At 43.5% G+C, this 21376-nt stretch overlaps 2 protein-coding genes across 7 annotated transcripts in view; one reads left to right on the forward strand and one right to left on the reverse strand.

Moving 5' to 3' along the window:
* agfg1a (ArfGAP with FG repeats 1a) overlaps positions 1-449 on the reverse strand; it is an 85610-nt gene extending 85161 nt beyond the window's left edge. For all 3 annotated transcript variants that reach the window (XM_070883881.1, XM_070883880.1, XM_070883882.1), the window contains exon 1: positions 261-449. In XM_070883881.1, the coding sequence (XP_070739982.1) occupies positions 261-433 (173 nt within the window). In that variant the 5' untranslated portion in view covers positions 434-449. The remainder of the gene's footprint in view (positions 1-260) is intronic.
* Positions 450-555: 106 nt separating this feature from the next.
* On the forward strand, positions 556-16949 carry LOC139265470 (transmembrane 4 L6 family member 20-like). 4 transcript variants are annotated; one of them, XM_070882488.1, is made up of 5 exons: positions 556-694; positions 4955-5121; positions 14379-14444; positions 14577-14728; positions 15721-16949. In XM_070882488.1, exons 3-5 carry the CDS (start codon positions 14397-14399, stop codon positions 16055-16057), a joined length of 537 nt encoding a protein of 178 aa, XP_070738589.1. In that variant the 5' UTR covers positions 556-694; positions 4955-5121; positions 14379-14396; the 3' UTR covers positions 16058-16949. The 4 variants fall into 4 exon arrangements, with proteins under 4 accessions (XP_070738589.1, XP_070738588.1, XP_070738590.1 ...); XM_070882487.1 differs by having other exon boundaries at positions 5010-5121; XM_070882489.1 differs by lacking the exon at positions 4955-5121.
* The last annotated feature ends 4427 nt before the right edge of the window (positions 16950-21376 follow it).

Consider the following 21376-nt stretch of genomic DNA (forward strand, 5'->3'; position numbering starts at 1 on the left):
CACCTATTCTCCCCGGGACGGTCAGTCTCCACCTATTCTCCCCGGGACAGTCTCCACCTATTCTCCCCGGGACGGTCAGCCTCCACCTATTCTCCCCGGGACGGTCAGCCTCCACCTATTCTCCCCGGGACGGTCAGCCTCCACCTATTCTCCCCGGGACAGTCTCCCTCCCTTCCCTTGCTTTGTGTTTGATGCTGGGGGTGCAGGTGCAGGGGCAGGGGCAGGGGCAGGGCCCGGCCGCCCCGGGCTCGCATACTCACAGGATGCCGCTGCAGGAGGTGCAGACGAAGGAGCCGATGGTCATGTTGGCGTAGGTCGGGCCTCGCTGGTCGCAGTCGAAGCATTTCCTGTTGTGCAGGAGCGTTGTCATGTCCCGCAGCAGCTTCAGGTGCTTCTCCTCCTGCCTGCGCTTGGCCGCCATGGAGACAGGCATCGAGCAGCCGGCCAGAGCGGACACAGCGGCGCAGCGAGGGCTGGGGAGGGACTAAGGGGCGGGCACACCCCCAACCGGAACACCGCACACCACTTCCGGCATACTGACACCCAGGGGGAGGGATTACAGGCGGACCCCAAGGCATGGAGACCCAGTGAGGGGCTGTGTGTGGGTGCCAAGGGGAGGAGCTGCACCTAAACCATCGTCAATCAATCGCAGGCAGTCCCTTGGAGTGCAGGAAGACTTGCTTCCACTCTAAAAGTGAGTTCTCAGGTGACTGAACAGTCCAATACGGGAATTACAGTCTCTGTCACAGGTGGGGCAGACTGTGGTTGAAGGAAAGGGTGGGTGGGGTGCCTGGGTTTGCCGCACGCTCCTTCCGCTGTCCGCGCTTGCTTTCCGCACGCTCCCGGCGACGAGACTCGAGGTGCTCCGCGCCCTCCCCGATGCTCTTCCCTCCATTTTCGGCGGCCGAGGGCCAGGGATTCCCAGGTGCCTGTGGGGGATGTTGCGCTTTATCCAGGAGGCTTTGACGGTGTCCTCGAAGCGTTTCCTCCGCCCACCTGCTGCTCGCTCGCCGTGTCGGAGCTCCGCGTAGAGCGCTTGCTTGGGGAGTCTCGTGTCGGGCATGCGGTATGATGTGGCCCGCCCAGCGGAGCTGATCGAGCGTGGTCAATGCTTTGACGCTGGGGATGTTAAACCACTCAATGAGGACACTTTAAGGATGCCAGATTTCCTTCCCTAATTTCCTACATTACAGCAGTGACTGCACTCCAAAAAATACTTCATTGGCTGTAAAGCGCTTTAAGACATCCGGTGGTCGTGAAAGGCTACGGTACACCGAGGGACTGGAATGTGGGTACAGTAGCATAGTGGCTATATTACTGGACGAGTAAACCAGAGGCAAGGACTAATGATCCAGAGACAAGAGTTCATAATCCCACCACGGCAGCTGGAGAATTTAAATTCAGTTAACTAAATAAATCTGGAGGAAAAGACTAATATCAGTAATGGTTACCATGAAAACTACCAGACTGTCGTATAACCCCGTCTGGTTCACTAATGTCCTTTAAAAGAAAGAAAGACTTGCATTTATATAATGCCTTTCACTGGATGTCTCAAAGCGCTTTACAGTCAATGAAGTATTTTTTGAAGTGCAGTCACCGTTGTAATGTAGGAATTTAGGGAAGGGAATCTGGCATCCTTAACCGATCTGGCCTATATGTGACTCCAGACTCACAGCAAATGTGGTTGACTCTTAACTGCCTTCTGAGATGGCATAGTAAGCCACTCACCACCACCTTCTCGAGGGCAAGTAGGGATAGGCAATAAATACTGGCCTTGCCAGCAACACCCACATCCCATGAACGAATTTAAAAAAAATGTAACCCCCCCCCCCCCCCAACCTGTATGCATCAGAAACTGTTCAAATATAAATGTACCAAATATGCAATGTAACTAAATGAAGCACCCTAGCGTGCTATATAAAGTATTTATGCTATATTGCACTGAATCGTAATAGAAACATAGAAAATAGGTGCAGGAGCAGGCCATTCAGCCCTTCTAGCCTGCACCGCCATTCAATGAGTTCATGGCTGAACATGAAACTTCAGTACCCCCTTCCTGCTTTCACGCCATACCCCTTGATCCCCCGAGTAGTAAGGACTTCATCTAACTCCCTTTTGAATATATTTAGTGAATTGGCCTCAACTACTTTCTGTGGTAGAGAATTCCACAGGTTCACCACTCTCTGGGTGAAGAAGTTTCTCCTTATCTCGGTCCTAAATGGCTTACCCCTTATCCTTAGACTGTGACCCCTGGTTCTGGACTTCCCCAACATTGGGAACATTCTTCCTGCATCCAACCTGTCCAAACCCGTCAGAATTTTAAACGTTTCTATGAGGTTCCCTCTCACTCTTCTGAACTCCAGTGAATACAAGCCCAGTTGATCCAGTCTTTCTTGAAAGGTCAGTCCCACCATCCCGGGAATCAGTCTGGTGAATCTTCGCTGCACTCCCTCAATAGCAAGAATGTCCTTCCTCAAGTTAGGAGACCAAAACTGTACACAATACTCCAGGTGTGGCCTCACCAAGGCCCTGTACAACTGTAGCAACACCTCCCTGCCCCTGTACTCAAATCCCCTCGCTATGAAGGCCAACATGCCATTTGCTTTCTTAACCGCCTGCTGTACCTGCATGCCAACCTTCAATGACTGATGTACCATGACACCCAGGTCTCATTGCACCTCCCCTTTTCCTAATCTGTCACCATTCAGATAATAGTCTGTCTCTCTGTTTTTACCACCAAAGTGGATAACCTCACATTTATCCACATTATACTTCATCTGCCACGCATTTGCCCACTCACCTAACCTATCCAAGTCACTCTGCAGCCTCATAGCATCCTCCTCGCAGCTCATACTGCCACCCAACTTAGTGTCATCCGCAAATTTGGAGATACTACATTTAATCCCCTCGTCTAAATCATTAATGTACAATGTAAACAACTGTGGCCCCAGCACAGAACCCTGCGGTACCCCACTAGTCACTGCCTGCCATTCGGAAAAGTACCCATTTACTCCTACTCTTTGCTTCCTGTCTGACAACCAGTTCTCAATCCACGTCAGCACACTACCCTCAATCCCATGTGCTTTAACTTTGCACATTAATCTCCTGTGTGGGACCTTGTCGAAAGCCTTCTGAAAGTCCAAATATACCACATCAACTGGTACTCCTTTGTCCACTTTATTGGAAACATCCTCAAAAAATTCCAGAAGATTTGTCAAGCATGATCTCCCTTTCACAAATCCATGCTGACTTGGACCTATGATGTCACCATTTTCCAAATGCGCTGCTATGACATCCTTAATAATTGATTCCATCATTTTACCCACTACTGAGATCAGGCTGACCGGTCTATAATTCCCTGCTTTCTCTCTCCCTCCTTTTTTAAAAAGTGGGGTTACATTGGCTACCCTCCACTCGATAGGAACTGATCCAGAGTCAATGGAATGTTGGAAAATGACTGTCAATGCATCCGCTATTTCCAAGGCCATCTCCTTAAGTACTCTGGGATGCAGTCCATCAGGCCCTGGGGATTTATCGGCCTTCAATCCCATCAATTTCCCCAACACAATTTCCCGACTAATAAAGATTTCCCTCAGTTCCTCCTCCTTACTAGACCCTCTGACCACTTTTATATCCGGAAGGTTGTTTGTGTCCTCCTTAGTGAATACTGAACCAAAGTCCTTGTTCAATTGGTCTGCCATTTCTTTGTTCCCCGTTATGACTTCCCCTGATTCTGACTGCAGGGGACCTACGTTTGTCTTTACTAACCTTTTTCTCTTTACATACCTATAGAAACTTTTGCAATCCGCCTTAATGTTCCCTGCAAGCTTCTTCTCGTACTCCATTTTCCCTGCCCTAATCAAACCCTTTGTCCTCCTCTGCTGAGTTCTAAATTTCTCCCAGTCCCCAGGTTCGCTGCTATTTCTGGCCAATTTGTATGCCATTTCCTTGGCTTTAATACTATCCCTGATTTCCCTTGATAGCCACGGTTGAGCCACCTTCCCTTTTTTATTTTTACGCCAGACAGGAATGTACAATTGTTGTAATTCATCCATGCGGTCTCTAAATGTCTGCCATTGCCCATCCACAGTCAACCCCTTAAGTATCATTAGCCAATCTATCTTAGCCAATTCATGCCTCATACCTTCAAAGTTACCCTTCTTTAAGTTCTGGACCATGGTCTCTGAATTAACTGTTTCATTCTCCATCCTAATGCAGAATTCCACCATATTATGGTCACTCTTCCCCAAGGGGCCTCGCACAATGAGATTGCTAATTAATCCTCTCTCATTACACAACACCCAGTCTAACAATTGTGCTGCAATGTAGCATTACAATTTTTTATGAATAAAGTATATTTTTGAAAAAAATCTGCACCTACTGCAGAAATCTCTCAACACATTTTTTTTGTAAAGGGGGACAGTAATTTTGCCTTTGAAAAAAGGTGTTAGCATGTTTCTTCCCCCAGAGAGCTAGTTTCTCTCTAACCACAAACCAATTGTACAATTAGCTTTGAAAAACAATATGGTCAACTTCAATATTGCTCTCGAGGGCGAATAAACAAATTGATATTAAATGACGAGTTCTATATTACAGTTGTAATGTTGTTATGTGCATAAATACAACTTTCAGTGATCTGCCTGCAAATAACGTTTCTTTTCTGGACCAGCTACTAATATTTACTGTATACATACTTAAAATATTTAACATATTCTTAACATAAATGTTATATATATATTGAAAGTAAGTATTATAACACGAAAGCTGCAACTGAAATCTTAGACTATCACATGCACATGATTTTCTCCATGTTGCTGAAGACAATTTTGGTATCCCATTACAATGAGCATAGCTAATTTAGTACAATATATGGATCACACATTGATCTGAATGTGTGAATCTAAACTATAACTGTCTCAGTTGATATTTTATGGTTAGTACATGTGTGGTGCAGGCATGCAGAAACCACTAAATGGTATACAGAGCATCGAGTGTTGATTTGCTCCTAGATCTTTCCTGCTGGAAACTAGCAACTGGAAACATTGTAACAACTGGAGGCTGTAACAGATGGAAACATTGAAACAACTGGAGACACTGAAACACTGGGCAACATTGTAACATGTGAGTGATCACAGTATGGTTGAATTTGTAATACAGATTGAGGGTGAGGAAGTAGTGTCTCAAACGAGCGTACTATGCTTAAACAAAGGGGACTATAGTGGGATGAGGGCAGAGTTGGCTAAAGTAGACTGGAAACACAGGCTAAACGGTGGCACAATTGAGGAACAGTGGAGGACTTTTAAGGAGCTCTCTCATAGTGCTCAACAAAAATATATTCCAGTGAAAAACAAGGGCGGTAAGAGAAGAGATAACCAGCCGTGGATAACCAAGGAAATAAAGGAGAGTATCAAATTAAAAACCAATGTGTATAAGGTGGCCAAGGTTAGTGGGAAACTAGAAGATTGGGAAAATTTTAAACGACAGCAAAGAATGACTAAGAAAGCAATAAAGAAAGGAAAGATAGATTACGAAAGTAAACTTGCGCAAAACATAAAAACAGATAGTAAAAGCTTTTACCGATATATAAAACGGAAAAGAGTGACTAAAGTAAATGTTGGTCCCTTAGAAGATGAGAAGGGGGATTTAATAATGGGAAATGTGGAAATGGCTGAGACCTTAAACAATTATTTTGCTTCGGTCTTCACAGTGGAAGACACAAAAACCATGCCAAAAATTGCTGGTCACGGGAATGTGGGAAGGGAGGACCTTGAGATAATCATTATCACTAGGGAGGTCGTGCTGGACAGGCTAATGGGACTCAAGGTAGACAAGTCCCCTGGTCCTGATGAAATGCATCCCAGGGTATTAAAAGAGATGGCGGAAGTTATAGCAGATGCATTCGTTATAATCTACCAAAATTCTCTGGACTCTGGAGAGGTACCAGCGGATTGGAAAGCAGCTAATGTAATGCCTCTGTTTAAAAAAGGGGGCAGGTAACTATAGGCCGGTTAGTTTAACATCTGTAGTGGGGAAAATGCTTGAAGCTATCATTAAGGAAGAAATAGCGGGACACCTAGATAGGAATAGTGCAATCAAGCAGACCACAACATGGATTCATGAAGGGGAAATTATGTTTAACTAATTTACTGGAATTCTTTGAGGATATAACGAGGATGGTGGATAAAGGTGTACCGATGGATGTGGTGTATTTAGATTTCGATAAGGTGCCACACAAAAGGTTACTGCAGAAGATAAAGGTACGTGGATGCAGAGGAAATGTATTAGCATGGATAGAGAATTGGCTGGCTAACAGAAAGCAGAGAGTCGGGATAAATGGGTCCTTTTCGGGTTGGAAATCAGTGGTTAGTGGTGTGCCACAGGGATCGGTGCTGGGACCACAACTGTTTACAATATACATAGATGACCTGGAAGAGGGGACAGAGTGTAGTGTAACAAAATTTGCAGATGACACAAAGATTAATGGGAAAGTGGGTTGTGTAGAGGACACAGAGAGGCTGCAAAGAGATTTAGATAGGTTAAGCGAATGGGCTAAGGTTTGGCAGATGGAATACAATGTCGGAAAATGTGAGGTCATCCACCTTGGAAAAAAAAAACAGTAAAAGGGAATATTATTTGAATGGGGAGAAATTACAACATGCTGCGGTGCAGAGGGACCTGGGGGTCCTTGTGCTTGAATCCCAAAAAGTTAGTTTGCAGGTGCAGCAGGTAATCAGGAAGGCGAATGGAATGTTGGCTTTCATTGTGAGAGGGATGGAGTACAAAAGCAGGGAGGTCCTGCTGCAACTGTACAGGGTATTGGTGAGGCCGCACCTGGAGTACTGCGTGCAGTTTTGGTCACCTTACTTAAGGAAGGATATACTAGCTTTGGAGGGGGTACAGAGATGATTCACTAGGATGATTCCAGAGATGAGGGGGTTACCTTTGATGATAGATTGAGTAGACTGGGTTTTTACTCGTTGGAGTTCAGAAGGATGAGGGGTGATCTTATATAAACATTTAAAATAATGAAAGGGATAGACAAGATAGAGGCAGAGAGGTTGTTTCCACTGGTCGGGGAGACTAGAACTAGGGGGCACAGCCTCAAAATACGGGGGAGCCAATTTAAAACCAAGTTGAGAAGGAATTTCTTCTCCCAGAGGCTTGTGAATCTGTGGAATTCTCTGCCCAAGGAAGCAGTTGAGGCTAACTCATTGAATGTATTCAAATTACAGATAGATAGATTTTTAACCAATAAGGGAATTAAGGGTTATTAGGAGCGGGCGGGTAAGTGGAGCTGAGTCCACGGCCAGATCAGCCATGATCTTGTTGAAAGGCGGAGCAGGCTCGAGGGGCTAGATGGCCTACTCCTGTTCCTAATTCTTATGTTCTTATGTTCTAACAACTTAAAACTAGCAATTGGAAACATTGAAACAACTGGAGACGCTGAAACAATGGGTAACATTGTAACAACTTAAAACTAGCAATTGGAAACATTGAAACAACTGGAAACAGTAACCACTGGAAACATTGCAACAGCTTGAAACTGTAGCAACTGGAACCATTGTAACTGAAAGATGTAACGGCTGGAAATATTGAAACAGCTGGAAACACTGAAATAGCTGGAAACATTGTGACAACTGGAAGTTGTAACAACTGGATACTGTAACAACTGGAAACTTACAACCGAAAAGATTGTAATAGCTGGAAACATTGTAACAACTGGAAACTAAAACAGCTGGAAACTCACAACTGGAAAAATTGAAACAGCTGGAAACTGTAGCAACTGGAAACTAGCGACTGGAAACATTGTAACAACTGAAAGCTGTAACAATTGGAGACATTGCAACAGCTGGAAATGTTGTAACAGCTGGAAACTAACAACTGGAAACATTTTAACAGCTGGAAACATTGTAACAGCTGGAAACTAACAACTGGAAACATTGTAGCAACTAGAAACTAGCAACTGGAAACATTGAAACAGGTGGAAAATTGTAACAGCTGGAAATATTGGAATAACTAGAAACTAACAACTGGAAACATTGTAGCTACTAGAAGCTAGCAACTGGAAACATTGAAACAACTGGAAATATTGCAACAGCTGGAAACATTGTAATAGCTAGAAACTAACAACTGGAAACATTGTAGCTACTAGAAACTAACAACTGGAAACATTGAAACTACTGGAAATATTGCAACAGCTGGAAACATTGTAACAGCTGAAAATTGTAACACTGAACATTTCAACAGCTGGAAACATTGAAACAACTGTAAAAATGGAAACAATTGGAAACATTGCAACAGCTGGAAACTGAAATGATTGCAAACATTTATCTGCTCATTATCACATTGCTGTTTGTGGGAGCTTGTTTGTGCGCAAATTGGCTGCCCACATTACAACAGTGACAACACTCCAAAAGTACTTAATTGGCTGCAAAGCGCTTTGAGACATCTGGTCGTAAAAGGCGCTATATAAATCCAAGTCTTTCTTTCCTTCATGCGGGGGTAGTGTCTCATCTCCATTTGCTCCCCACCTTGACACCATGGTGGTAAACCCTTAATCTGTTGCTCTGCTCAGGGTGCTAGTTCTTTGTGCATGCCACACCAGAAACAGAACTCCCCAGTCTTTACAAAGTCAGTTGGAAGATGAATCTAATGGCGAAAAAATTCTGAGGTTTGACAAGTGGTAAGGACCATCCTTGTATAGTCAGTATTTTAGCTGTGGTGCTTAGAATGCCATTGTGGCAAGGCTGCAGTTGGTGCTGCAGCAAGTGACATACGTCCTTACTATACAGTATAAATGCACACGAGGCCCATGCTTGAGAGAAGGTCACTCTGTGACCTGTCCTTTATTCCTTAGCACTCAAGTGATGAAGGTGGTTGGAGCTTCCCCTTTTATACCTGAAGGTCCAGGTTAGGAGTGTCTCCCAAAAGTTCACCACCTAGTGGTCATTGTTCTCACAGTGTACAACTTGTCAGTTTATACATGGGTTACAATGCTGATTGAATACATGACACCATGATGGCCCCCCCTGGTAATCTCACACTGCTTAATCGCACACTGCTTCTCGCTGAACAGCAGGCATGAAGTTCTTATCTTGTACACTGCTGGAGCGAGGCCTGCTGCAAGTTTGCCTCTTGCTGCCTCTTCACGCTGCAGCTGCAGGTCCTTGGACTCCAGCCTGCTCATCCTTCCAGTCACAATGGCATTCCAAGCACCACTAGCATTGAATCTAAGTCCTCCATAGACCTACTTAATTACTTTCAAAAACAATTAATCTCAGTTCTCCATTTTTCCATCATTTTCAAAAAAGCAGTCATAGCACACTAGCAGTCAAAATAAAATGACCAGTGATTTACCCCAGAGCATCTGATGATACCGTTAAAATTTGCGAGAAATGGCACTCTGCTGGCTATTGCCACCCATGATTTCAGTGACTGTTTTAGAATTGACAAATAGGATGCCAGAGATGTTCAAAGTGGCATTTGGATGCTTAAACAAGTGTAGGACCCTAACTTGTATGCTAAAATAGGTGTCCACCGAATTCAGGCGAGCGTGCTGGACATCTAAAAGGCCCTACCCAAAATGGCAACAGGTGAATTTTCAACGTGGAATGGGCATGTAAGCTAGCAACCTTATTTTGGGGGACAATCTCCTCATTTTAAAAAAAAAGTTAAATGGGTGTGCATGAGTTAAAAATTCTTGCTCCCATTGTGTCTAATTTTGAGCACCTTACTTTAGGAAAGATATCAATGCCCTGCAGATAAGATGATACTATGAATGAAAAGTTTTAGCTATGAGGAAAAAAATGGGGTTCTTTTCATTAGAATTAAGAAGGTTAAAAGGAGATCTGATAGAAGTGTTTATGAGGGGTTTTAATAAGGTAAATAGAGAAAAACTATTTCCACTGGATAGTGATTCAGTAACGAGAGAATGAATTTAAGGTCATCACCAAAAGGATAAAGGGAGTGGTTAGGAGAATTTATTTTCAAGTAGATGATTGGTACTATCCTACCAAGAACAGTGGTGGAAGCAGCATACATAATCGCTTTCAAAAGCAAAGTGGATAAAGGTTTGAAAGAGAAAAACTTTTTAAAGGGTATGGGGAAAGGGCAGAACATGGGGCTAAGTGAATAGCTCTTTCAGAGAGCCAGCATAGGCCCAATGGGTTGAATGGTTTCCTACTGTGCTTAATAATTTGATTCTATGGTCATAGTCAGCTAGCTCCTGGTAGTCTAGACCTACACATTCATACGGATCTCCTAGGATGTCTGCGTTGTACATGATGATGATGATGATGATGACCCTGCTTGTTGACTGAGCCTTGGATAATGAACATGTGCAACATAAATAGATGATAATTAACTCGGCCACTATTTGCCAGCATTAGCATTGTAGCTTTTTATTATTTTGCGAGTGTTGGAAAACTAGTCTGTCACTATTCACCGGATCCAGATACATAGTAAATAATAACACTGGAATAGTCTTCTAAGTAGGGTAGTGGAGACCAAAGCACTGAAATAATTCAAGAGATGCTGTGATGGGGGTTACCGTGGGTTTCTATAACAGGATGAGCTACATGATCCAAATGGCCTTGCTCATCTTTGTGATCTTTGAATCATTAAAAACTTTGCCATAAAATCAAACAAAACTTTGAATTAATTATAGAACTTTGTAGTTACTTGATTAAAAGGGGGTCCTGATGGTGAAACTCTCAGCTTAACATAAATGTCTGTATGTATAATCATCCCTATTAGCCTACATAAACAAGTAGCAGCAAAATAGTGAACTGTAACAGCAGGCCAAGCTCATGGGCATTACACTCTTCAGGTTAAATCATACTTTCTCCAGCAGGGCGCACTTGTCTCTTTATGGTCTCCTGCTAAAGCATCCCTGACTGGAAATAAGCCAAAAAAAAAAGGTTCAGGGCTGATGTGAACCAGCAACAGACAGTTCTGCTGGCTTGGAAACTCCAAAGACCCATCAATTTATAGAGACGTCTGTGTATTGGATATTTCCTCCATCTTCTAATTAATAACTGAAAAAAAAAATAAAACAGCAAGGGTGATCCTTGCAACTTGCTGGAATCTCAGGATCTTTGCACAACTAGATTCACCATTTGCAGGATCAGGTTCAGCTGGTGTCTCCTGATTATCAAAAGCTGTGCAGCATGCAGCACACCACAACTAATTCGGAGACCTGTTGAGGGGAATATTGAAGGCTGCCTCCAGAGTGGTCCAGGCATCGGAAACGTTGCTTGAGTACCCCAAGTGTCTGTTCGATGATGTTCAATGGCTGCATGGCTGTCATTATAGCGCTGTGGTGGGGTTTCGGAGGAGGGAGGGGGGAGGTCATGAGCCAGGTGGCCAAGCTGTAACCTTTGTCCTTGATCAGCCAGCCCTGCCCTTAGTCGCTGAAACATTTGTGGCACACTTCTCTCACGCAAGATGAGAGCAGAGTGTGCACTGCCTGGATAGTGGGCATTGACTGTGAGGATGCATTGCGTGTGGTTGCAGACCAGCTGGATGTTTAGGGAGTGGTAACCCGTTTGGTTTCTGAACACCTCTGCATTGTATAATGGTGCTCGCAAGGCGACGTGTGTGCAGTCAATGGCTCCTTGAACCTTCGGAAAGCCTGCAATTCTTCCAAATCCTGAAGCCCTCTCATTCTGGATGTCCCTGCTCATTGGGAACTTTATGAAATTCATTCTGCAGGTGTACAGTTCCCTTGTAACTTGGCGAACGCAGCTATGTGCAACGTGTTGAGTATATTGCATATGTCCCCTGCTGCTGCCTGGAAGGAGCCAGAAGCCTAGAAGGCCAGCGCTGCAGTCACCTTCACCTTGATGGGCAGTGCAGCCCTGTTGGCGCTGGTAGGCTGTAGGTCTGCCTGTAGGAGCTGGCATATCTCTGTTAGCACTTCTTTTCAGAAGCACAGCCTTCTAACGTACTGCGCCTCAGAGGGATGGCGGTATGAGCGATGTTCCCTGTAAACCCACGGGAGATAAGGCATCCTCCCCACACGTCTTCGAATCCGTGGCCCAACATGGCCGAGAACCCTTCTTCCCCTGCTTGAAGCCGCCTGCCAATAGCTACCAGCATGATACACTAGCAAACTAGTACTGCCCCCATTGAAATCTCTCAGTGGCCTTGCAAGCAAAGTGTCACGGCACATAACGGTGCCGTTTGCAACTCGGAGCCTCATGCAGTGTGCTGCGTGCAACCGTAGCAGTCACTGACAACTGCGATATAAAATCCTCCAGCCTTCGTTTAAATATGCTGCCAATAGCATCTGCTGCACCCTGGGACTGCCTGGTTTTTTCAGGCGTTTCCTGGGGCGGATGTTAAATGAGGTGTTACGGCCGAAAGTTTCATCCGGAGCACTAGTGCAACCTTGCACGACGATTGACATCATCATCATGCTAAAAACAGAGTGGGGGTGGGGGTATAATACGTTTTTGCACTGGCACTAATCAGTAGCCGATTCTACCGGCCGGGCGGTAAATCCTGGATGCCCGACGTTACGCTCAAAAACAGCATTTAACACCCCATGGGGGCACTAACCGAGGTACAAATGAGCCGAAAATCCAGCCCAAAATGTCTATACTTAAGTGTGAGCACTGCTTAAACAACCTAATGATGTTAATAATTCAATACAGTGAGTTAGAACTAAGAGACCTGTAGAGTTCACCGTAAACACAACTGCATCACAATGTTACTTTAAGAAAAGTCCTCGAGCTTAATCTTTGAGCTAATATTTAACCACAACATTTTAAAAATCAATCACCCGAAATGGTTGTAATTCATTAGTCTCAGAGTTCCAGCTGCCTTTTACTGCTGTACTTGCAAGAGATTGGGAATGCCTTGCTTCACGCTGTTTAATGGCTCTTGTCTCCTGGCTTTGAGCATTTTGGCTATTATCCTGAACATGATACCTTTAATTGTGGACTACCATGATGGCCAGTTGTTTCAGAACTCCATATCATGTTATGAATGGTGGCTACCTGGTGTTTTTGGAGGTGGGATCTTGGTAAGTAAGGTATTGTACAGCAGAGCAAGGAGTGGAAACTTCTTGTAAGGTTTTAATATATTTATGTTTTCGTCCATAGAGTGATTGAATTAAAAATGTTCTAATACTAGACGAGGACTGGGACAAGGACCAGAACCAGTGTAGGTTCTTGACTGGGAGTATGGTATATTTAAGAAGCAAGAATACTGCTGTTGGACAGTGAACAGTACACTGTAGGGGCTGGCAACTCTTGAATAGTCATTTCATACTGGAATAAAATGACTTCCAGTGAAAATATTAAGCCAGTATTCTAGTATCTTATTCAGTTCCAAAGTAGGTGACAATTGTAAAGGTGTTATCTAAACAGAGATGCTGCATGTCTATGTTTTAGTAAAGTATATTTCCAATTGTTTTTTGAAAAGAGAAAGTACGAACTATGTAAAACAATAAATTACTGGAAATCTGAAACAAAACCAGAAAATTCTGCACACGCTCGGCAAGTCAGGCAGCATCTGTAAAGAACGGATACATGTTGATGTTTCAGTCTTGGACCTTCATATTATGAAAATAAAAACATTGTAGTCTTGTGAAAATGGTAATTAGATATCAGCCCTCCAGACAGGGAACCTGGCGTGTCTTCCTGTGGGTCCTTCCGCATGGGTACTTGAGGCATGAGACAACTCTGACTCTCTGGTTCTAGCAACAGGACATATCTATAGGGGCCGCAGTCCAATTAAATTTAGCACTTTTTGTCCTTAGATGTCTTTGAAAGCAATATTTAGCTAGAAAATGTTTTAACTTTGATTTGCAGCATAGTTGGAGCATTTCTCCCATAGTACCATGTGGCTAAAATTGATTGCAGGAAATAGATAAGGAAGAGAAAGACTTGCATTTATATAGCGCCTTTCTTGACCATCGGACGTCTCAAAGCGCTTTACTGCCAATTAAGTACTTTTGGAGTGTAGCCACTGTTGTAATGTTATAAGGAGGTAAAAACAAGAACAAAATTGAAAATTCAATCAGTTCCACACCCACTCAGATGATTTCTATTTTACCTTACTTCGGCCTCAGTGCCAGGGCTATATCTGGCTACATTCTGTTCAATCAGAAATCTAGACATAGACATAGAACATAGACATAGAAAATAGGTGCAGGAGTAGGCCATTCGGCCCTTCGAGCCTGCACCGCCATTCAATGAGTTCATGGCTGAACATGCAACCTCAGTACCCCATTCCTGCTTTCTCGCCATACCCCATAGACATCAATCTGTTTATTCCTGTTGAATATTTTTAAGGCAGTCTGTTCCACAAATTAGCAATTCCAAAATAGTTATTTCTAAACACCTGTCTGTTTTGGCTCTGATTTGATGCAGGTTATTCCAGTTGTATCCATGTCTTTGGCAGCACGGAAGGGACACACATGCAACACCAGAACAGGGGTAGGTGCAGAAATTAACGCAAAGCACTCGGTCAATAACAATTGAATTTTCTTTATAACTTTAATAATAAAAAAACCCATCATTCATTCCATAAACATTCTTAATCTTCCCATTCTGTGTTCTGACTTTCAGCTCCTGCTGTCGGCACTTCTCGGTCTGGTCAGTGTTATTGGAGCTTTGTACTGTGTATTGGTCTCACTCCATTCCCTTGTCAAGGGACCACTGGTCTGCAATACAGCAAGTCACAGTCTGCAAAACTGCAACTTCTCAATGGAAGACATAAAGCAAGTATACTTTTATTAGCTATTATAACAATTGATCAATCAAATATTGGCACAAGGACACCTGCAGAACACTGACACTGCATATACAACTCTTAGTCCAGTTTTCTCCACAACCTGGACTGTACAACTCTTGGTTTATTTGAACTTTTGGCTCTGATGGTTACTTGCGATGTATTATGGTTTTAGCATAACTTAAACCAATAATCAATTTGTTCTATAAAAAAAAGCCTTTAAATTAAGAATGGGGTGTAACATTCTGGTTGCCAAGCAACAAAGGAGACATTCAAGGACTAGACCAGTGCAGAGAAGACCCACACGACCGACAGTGTTACTGTCCCCACCATGAGAAAGGCTATCATACAGCGAAGGTGCGTGAGCTGATTTGGGATGTCGCCTTTTAGCTGGCAGCCTGAAAGCAGGTCCCCAACAACACAAGACGAAGGGCCAATTACTTTGTATTTTGTTGAGCGAAGAACGTTTTTCGGGACAGCAGGAGAACACCCTACTCTTCAAACCGTATCATGGCATTTTTTTTATATCCATCTGAACATGCAGGGTCACAGCTTAACATCTCATCCAGTGTACGGATACATAACTGTGATAGCTCACAAACTGGATTCCCAATCTGAATTGTGGCACTGTCCCCAGGACGAGGATGAGAAAATTCGAACTTAAATTAACAGCAACTTGTTTTTTTAAACGGTGAAGTGGTGTTCTGGGTGGTACCGCTTGATTTAATTTTGTTGAGGTTGCTCCCGTTTGATTTAATCCCTGCATCTATATATCTAGGTGTTTCCCATTAAGGCATGAAAAACAAATCAGAAGTCCTCCTATGCTATTCTGTGCACCAGCTCCTGACACTGGCAGAGACCTGCCCACATGCTCAGCCCAATCTATGTTGCAGCTGAGCATGTGGGAAAACTAGTGGAAAATATAAAAGGATACACAAAAACAAAGTGTACATTATATTAATAAAAATCATTTTTTTCTAGGTCTCTTTCAAATCTCAAGTTTGATTTGAAGTGGTTTCTGGACGACACATGTGGAATTAACCAAACTGCCTTTCAAACTGTACCAACTGATCTACCAGGTACCAATTTTTCCAACGTTCCTATCAATAAATTAACAGTTTCCGGCACGAATGCCGCACCAACTGGCCCTACCTTCGAGATGGATGCAGGGTTGCAAAAGACGATTCACATGATCACTTTCACCGGACTCTTTTTGGTTGGGATCCTAGAAGTGATAGTCAGTGTGCTGCAAATAATCGTTGGAGTTTGCGGCTGTATCTGCGGGTCATCCAAGAGGAGGCGCAGTAGACCCGTGTAATAGACCCGCAGCCAGATCATCACTGCCCACAATCGCAAAGAAATTCTGCTGTGGAAACAAAAACAATGGCGTATTTTACTGAATGTACTCTAAACAAGTTTGTGAAAAATTAATTGTACAAAAAAATTCACGTTTTGGCTAATTTACTTCCCCTCCATTGAAACCTCTTACACGCTGAACTATTGAATGAGTATCATTGTTACAACCACAAAAGTATCTGATTATATGTAAACTTATACAATTCATATATAACAAGTGTTGACTCTAGAACAATCTCTCACAAGAGCTTTGTTATTGCTTTGTATGAAACTGATCAAAAAGTAGATAAGGTAGCTCTCGCAGTTGATAGAAATCTAGTTTTCGGTTGTGGTAGGTTTTCATCTATTGTTTTTCTAAAGCAGAATAAAGCACCGGTTTTAGCATCTGTTACTTATAACTGAATACTATTTCTTAAATTCCTACTGTGGTACTAAAACCTAGAGTTTCAATAAGCAGACAAGATTACGATAGTATTCTATTCAATCTTTCTCGCCGCAATTCTCCACCTCAGAGTCAACAAGCTCCCCGCTGGAGTGGAACTAAACTACAGAACCAGTGGGAACCTGTTCAACCTGCGCCGTCTCCAGGCCAGATCCAAGATCACCCCAACCTCTGTCGTCAAGCTACAGTACACGGACGATGCCTGTGTCTGCGCACATACAGAAGATGCACTCCAGGACATAGTCAACGTATTTACTGAGGCGTACGAAAGCATGGGCCTTATGCTAAACAGAAGTCAAAGGTCCTCCACCAGCCTGTCCTCACCGCACAGCACTGCCCCCAGTCATCAAGATCCACAGCCCGGCCCTGGACACCATGGACCACTTCCCATATCTCGTGAGCCTCCTATCAACAAGAGCAGACATCGACGACGAGATCCAACACCACCTCCAGTGCGCCAGTGCAGCCTTCGGCTGCCTGAGGAAAAGAGTTTTTGAAGACCAGGCCCTCAAAACTGCCACCAAGCTCATGGTCTACAGGGCTGTAGTAATACCCGCTCTCCTGTATGGCTCAGAGACATGGACCATGTACAGTAGACACCTCAAGTTGCTGGAGAAATATCACCAATGATGTCTCCGCAAGACCCTACAAATCCCCTGGGAGGACAGACGCACCAACATCAGCGTCCTCATTCAGGCTAACATCCCCAGTATTGAAGCACTGACCACACTCGATCAGCTCCGCTGGGCAGGCCACATAGTTCGCATACCAGACACGAGACTCCCAAAGCACGTGCTCTACTCGGAGCTCCTTCACGGCAAACGAGCCAAAGGTGGGCAGTGGAAACGCTACAAGGATATCCTCAAAGCCTCCCTGATAAAGTGCAACATCTCCACTGACACCTGGGAGTCCCTGGCCCAAGACCGCCCTAAGCGGAGGAAGTGCATTCAGGAGGGCGCTGAGCACCTCGAGTCTCGTCACCGAGAGCATGCAGAAATCAAGCGCAGACAGCGGAAAGAGCATGCGGCAAACCAGTCCCACCCACCCTTTCCTTCAATGACTATCTGCCCCACCTGTGACAGAGTCTGTGGTTCTCGTGTTGGACTGTTCAGCCACCAAAGAACTCACTTCAGGAGTGGAAGCAAGTCTTCCTCGACTCCGAGGGACTGCCTATGATGATGATGAGATAGTATTATACCAATAACATTATTAAGGTGGCATTATAATGGAGAACCTTACATTGAGGGTAGAATGTAACTGATTCTGTAACCACTGCCCGTGTTGAGAGCAATGTGGACAATACATACTACTGGCACACGATCGAAGTCAAAAGGCTCTACATCCGAGTTTACAGGTTCCAAAAGGACTAGCGCGCTTGACTTCATTAAGACTTCATTAATGCATGCCACTTTAGCACCCACTGATACCAATGGAAGTAGACAAAAACTGAACAAGGTGGTAGCAGATGTAACAACTTGCATTTATATAGCGCCTTTAATGTAGTAAAAGATCCCACGGTGTTTCACAGGAAAATTATAAAACAAAATTTGACGCCAAGCCACATAAAAAGATATTGGGACAAAAATTCCGGCCTCGCCGGGTCTGTATGAAGTGCACACGGACCCAGCGAGGCCTCAAAACCAGCGTAAGAATTTTAAAACATATAAAAATTACATTTAAACACTCATTTTTATGTTAAAAACCCTGTCCATTAAAGTAAGTTTATTTTAACCCTATTAAAACATATTTAAAAAATTCCAAAAAATAATTTCCTTTTTCATAAAATATTTAATTACATTTCATTTCAATTAATTTCAAATATGAGTGTTTTTAAATTTATTATGCTGTGTTTCTTGTTTTAGGAGGGTTTTTCTTATTGATAGTAATGGGAGCTCGTACAGAGCTCCCATTTTTATCAATGAGAATACTGCATAGTGATTGGTGGTCCAGGCCCACGTCACTCGAGTATTTCCGTACGTATGGGGAAGCATTGAATGAAGGCCTCCGACCGGAATCAAAGGTGCCTTCGTGACCACCAGGTAATTTTGCTACATTTTTTCGGGTCGAAGGCGTTTGTCCGAAGGAAGCCTCTGACCTCAATTTTCTCCCCATTAGGGCAGGTGACCAAAAGCTTGGTCAAAGAGTTAGGTTTTAAGGAGCGTCTTAAAAGATAAAAGAGTGGAAGAGTTGCAGAGGTTTAGGGAGGGAATTTCAGAGCGGAGGTCCTCGACAGCTGAAGGCTGAAGGCACACGTTGGACACATCCTTCTCTGACTTTAAGTGCTTCTTTATGTCAGGATCCAGCTGCAAAGCACCACCACTAATATATGCACATTTGACATCAAGCAACACCTGTCTACTCTTGAGAATAATCTTAAAGTACTTGTGTTCTTTATTTTTGCCCAGTAGAACTTGTTGGAAAGCAAAATCTCTCAGGTTTTGGCTTGCAAGAACGAGAGAAGTTTCCATACTACGATGTGCAAAATTTGCAGTGGTCACAGCTTGAAGATAACCTTTGCTACCACCAATTTTAATCCAGAATCAAAGATTTACTGCTAGTAGTTAAACATTGCCATGTGGGCAAAATAATACATACAAAGACTAAACTTTAAACTACCTGCTGGAAAAATCAACAGAACTGCAATGAGATCTTTTTAGGAGGCAGCAACACCAAGATTGCAGCTTAATACCAGAGATTGGTTCATGGGACATTAATATTCATAATAACTTTTATTTATATAGCACCTTTAACATTGTAAAATGTCCCAAGGTGCTTCACAGCAGTGTTACAAGACAAAACAGATAAATTTGACACCGAGCCACAAAAGAATAAATTAAGGCAGATGACCAAAAGCTTGGTTAAAGAGGTAGGTTTTAAGGAGCGTCTTAAAAGGAGGAAAGAAAAGTGGAGAGGCGGAGAGGTTTAGGGAGGGAGTTCCAGAGCTTGGGGCCCAAACAGCTGAAGGCACAGCCACCAATGGTTGAGCAGTTATAATGAGGGATGTTCAAGAAGGCAGAATTTGAGGAGCGCAGACATCCTGTGGGGTTGTGAGGCTGAAAAAGATTAGAGATAGGGAGGGGCGAGGCCATGGAGTGACTTGTAAACAAGGATGAGAACTTTGAAATCGAGGCGTTGTTTAACCAGGAGTTCAGAAAGCACAGGGGTGATGGTGATCATGACGCGGTGCGAGTTAGGACACGGGCTGCTGAGTTTTAGATGACCTCAAGTTTACGTAGTGTGGAATGTGGGAGGCCAGCCAGGAGTGAGTTGGAGTAGTCAAGTCTAGAGGTAACAAAGGCATGAATGAGGGTTTCAGCAGCAGAAGAGCTGAGGCAGGGACGGAGGCGGGCAATGTTACGGAGGTGGAATCAGATGGTTTTAGTTATGCAACGAATATGTGGCTGGAAACTCATTTCAGGGTCAAATATGACACCTAGGTTGCGAACTGTCTTGTTCACCCTCAGATTGATGCTAAGGAAAGGGATGGTATCAGTGGTTAGGGAACGCAGTTTGAGGCACGGACCAAAGATAACGGCTTCAGTCTTCCCAATATTTAATTGGAGAAAATTTCTGCTCATCCGGTACTGAATGTTAGACAAGCAATCTGCCAATTTAGATACCAAGCAGAGGTCGAGAGAAGTGGTGGAGAGGTAGAGCTGGGTGTCGTCCGCGTACATGTGGAAACTGATTCCGTATTTTCAGATATCACCAAGGGGCAGCATACAGATGAGAAATAAGAGGGGGCCAATGACAGATCCTCGGGGGACACCAGAGGTAGTGATGCAGGAGTGGGAAGAGAAACCATTGTCGGAGATTTTCTGGCTACGATTAGATAGATAAGAATGGAACTAGGCAAGTGCATTTCCACATAGCTGGACGATGGTGGAGAGTCGTTGGAGGAGGGTGGAGTGGTCAACCGTGTCAAAGGCTGCAGACAGGTCGAGAAGGACGAGGAGGGATAGTTTACCTTTGTCATACTCACAAAGGATGTAATTTGTGACTTTGGTGAGAGCCCTTTGGCAGGGGTGAAAACAAGATTGAAGGAATTCAAACATTGACTTTATGGAAAGATGGTCACGGATTTAGGAGGTGACAACACGTTCAAGTATTTTAGACTGGAAAGGGAGGTTGGAGATGGGATGATAGCAAGCAAAGTGGGGTCAAAGGTTGTTTTTTGAGAGGGGTGATGACAGCAGATTTGAAGGAGAGGGTAATAGTACTTGGAGAGAGAATCATTAGCAATGTCAATCATATATCAGTCAGGGGAGGGGGAGGGAACATAGAAATCCTGCAAAGCTACCATATAGATAGCAAGAGCTTTTTCCTATTTTCCATTTTAATTTTTCAACACACTCCAGTTCCATCTCTTTATCTGTAGGCTCCCTTATCCCACATTACAAGTTGTTTACTATACTTGCAATTATTTCACCTCATTTCAGAATTCTAAATAGAGGAATTATGGAGATGGCTAATATGCAATAATAAAGATTCATTCTAACTTAGGCAAAACTTCAGAGAATAGCAGAATGAAACAAAAAAGTGATAAAGCATCAATTGAGCTGTCCCCCCCCCTAATTTTCAATGTGTTTTAAACTGATTTTCTACCAGCAGAGGCTGTATTTTAACTGTTTACTACTCAGATTTTTAATAAAATTATGGTTATTTTGGGATAATGTATAATATCATTTTAAAGCATTTTTGCATTCTCTCTGTGCATGGTGCTTATATTGACCTATTTATAATGTTCATATATTAATGGGATAAATTATTATTTTTGGAGCCTTGTAAATTTGATTGCAGATTGCCTGTAGGCTGCATTCTATCACTGTGTTTAATGTT

The sequence above is a fragment of the Pristiophorus japonicus genome, chromosome 6 (assembly GCF_044704955.1).
Source record: "Pristiophorus japonicus isolate sPriJap1 chromosome 6, sPriJap1.hap1, whole genome shotgun sequence".
Classification (NCBI taxonomy): Eukaryota; Metazoa; Chordata; class Chondrichthyes; family Pristiophoridae; genus Pristiophorus; species Pristiophorus japonicus.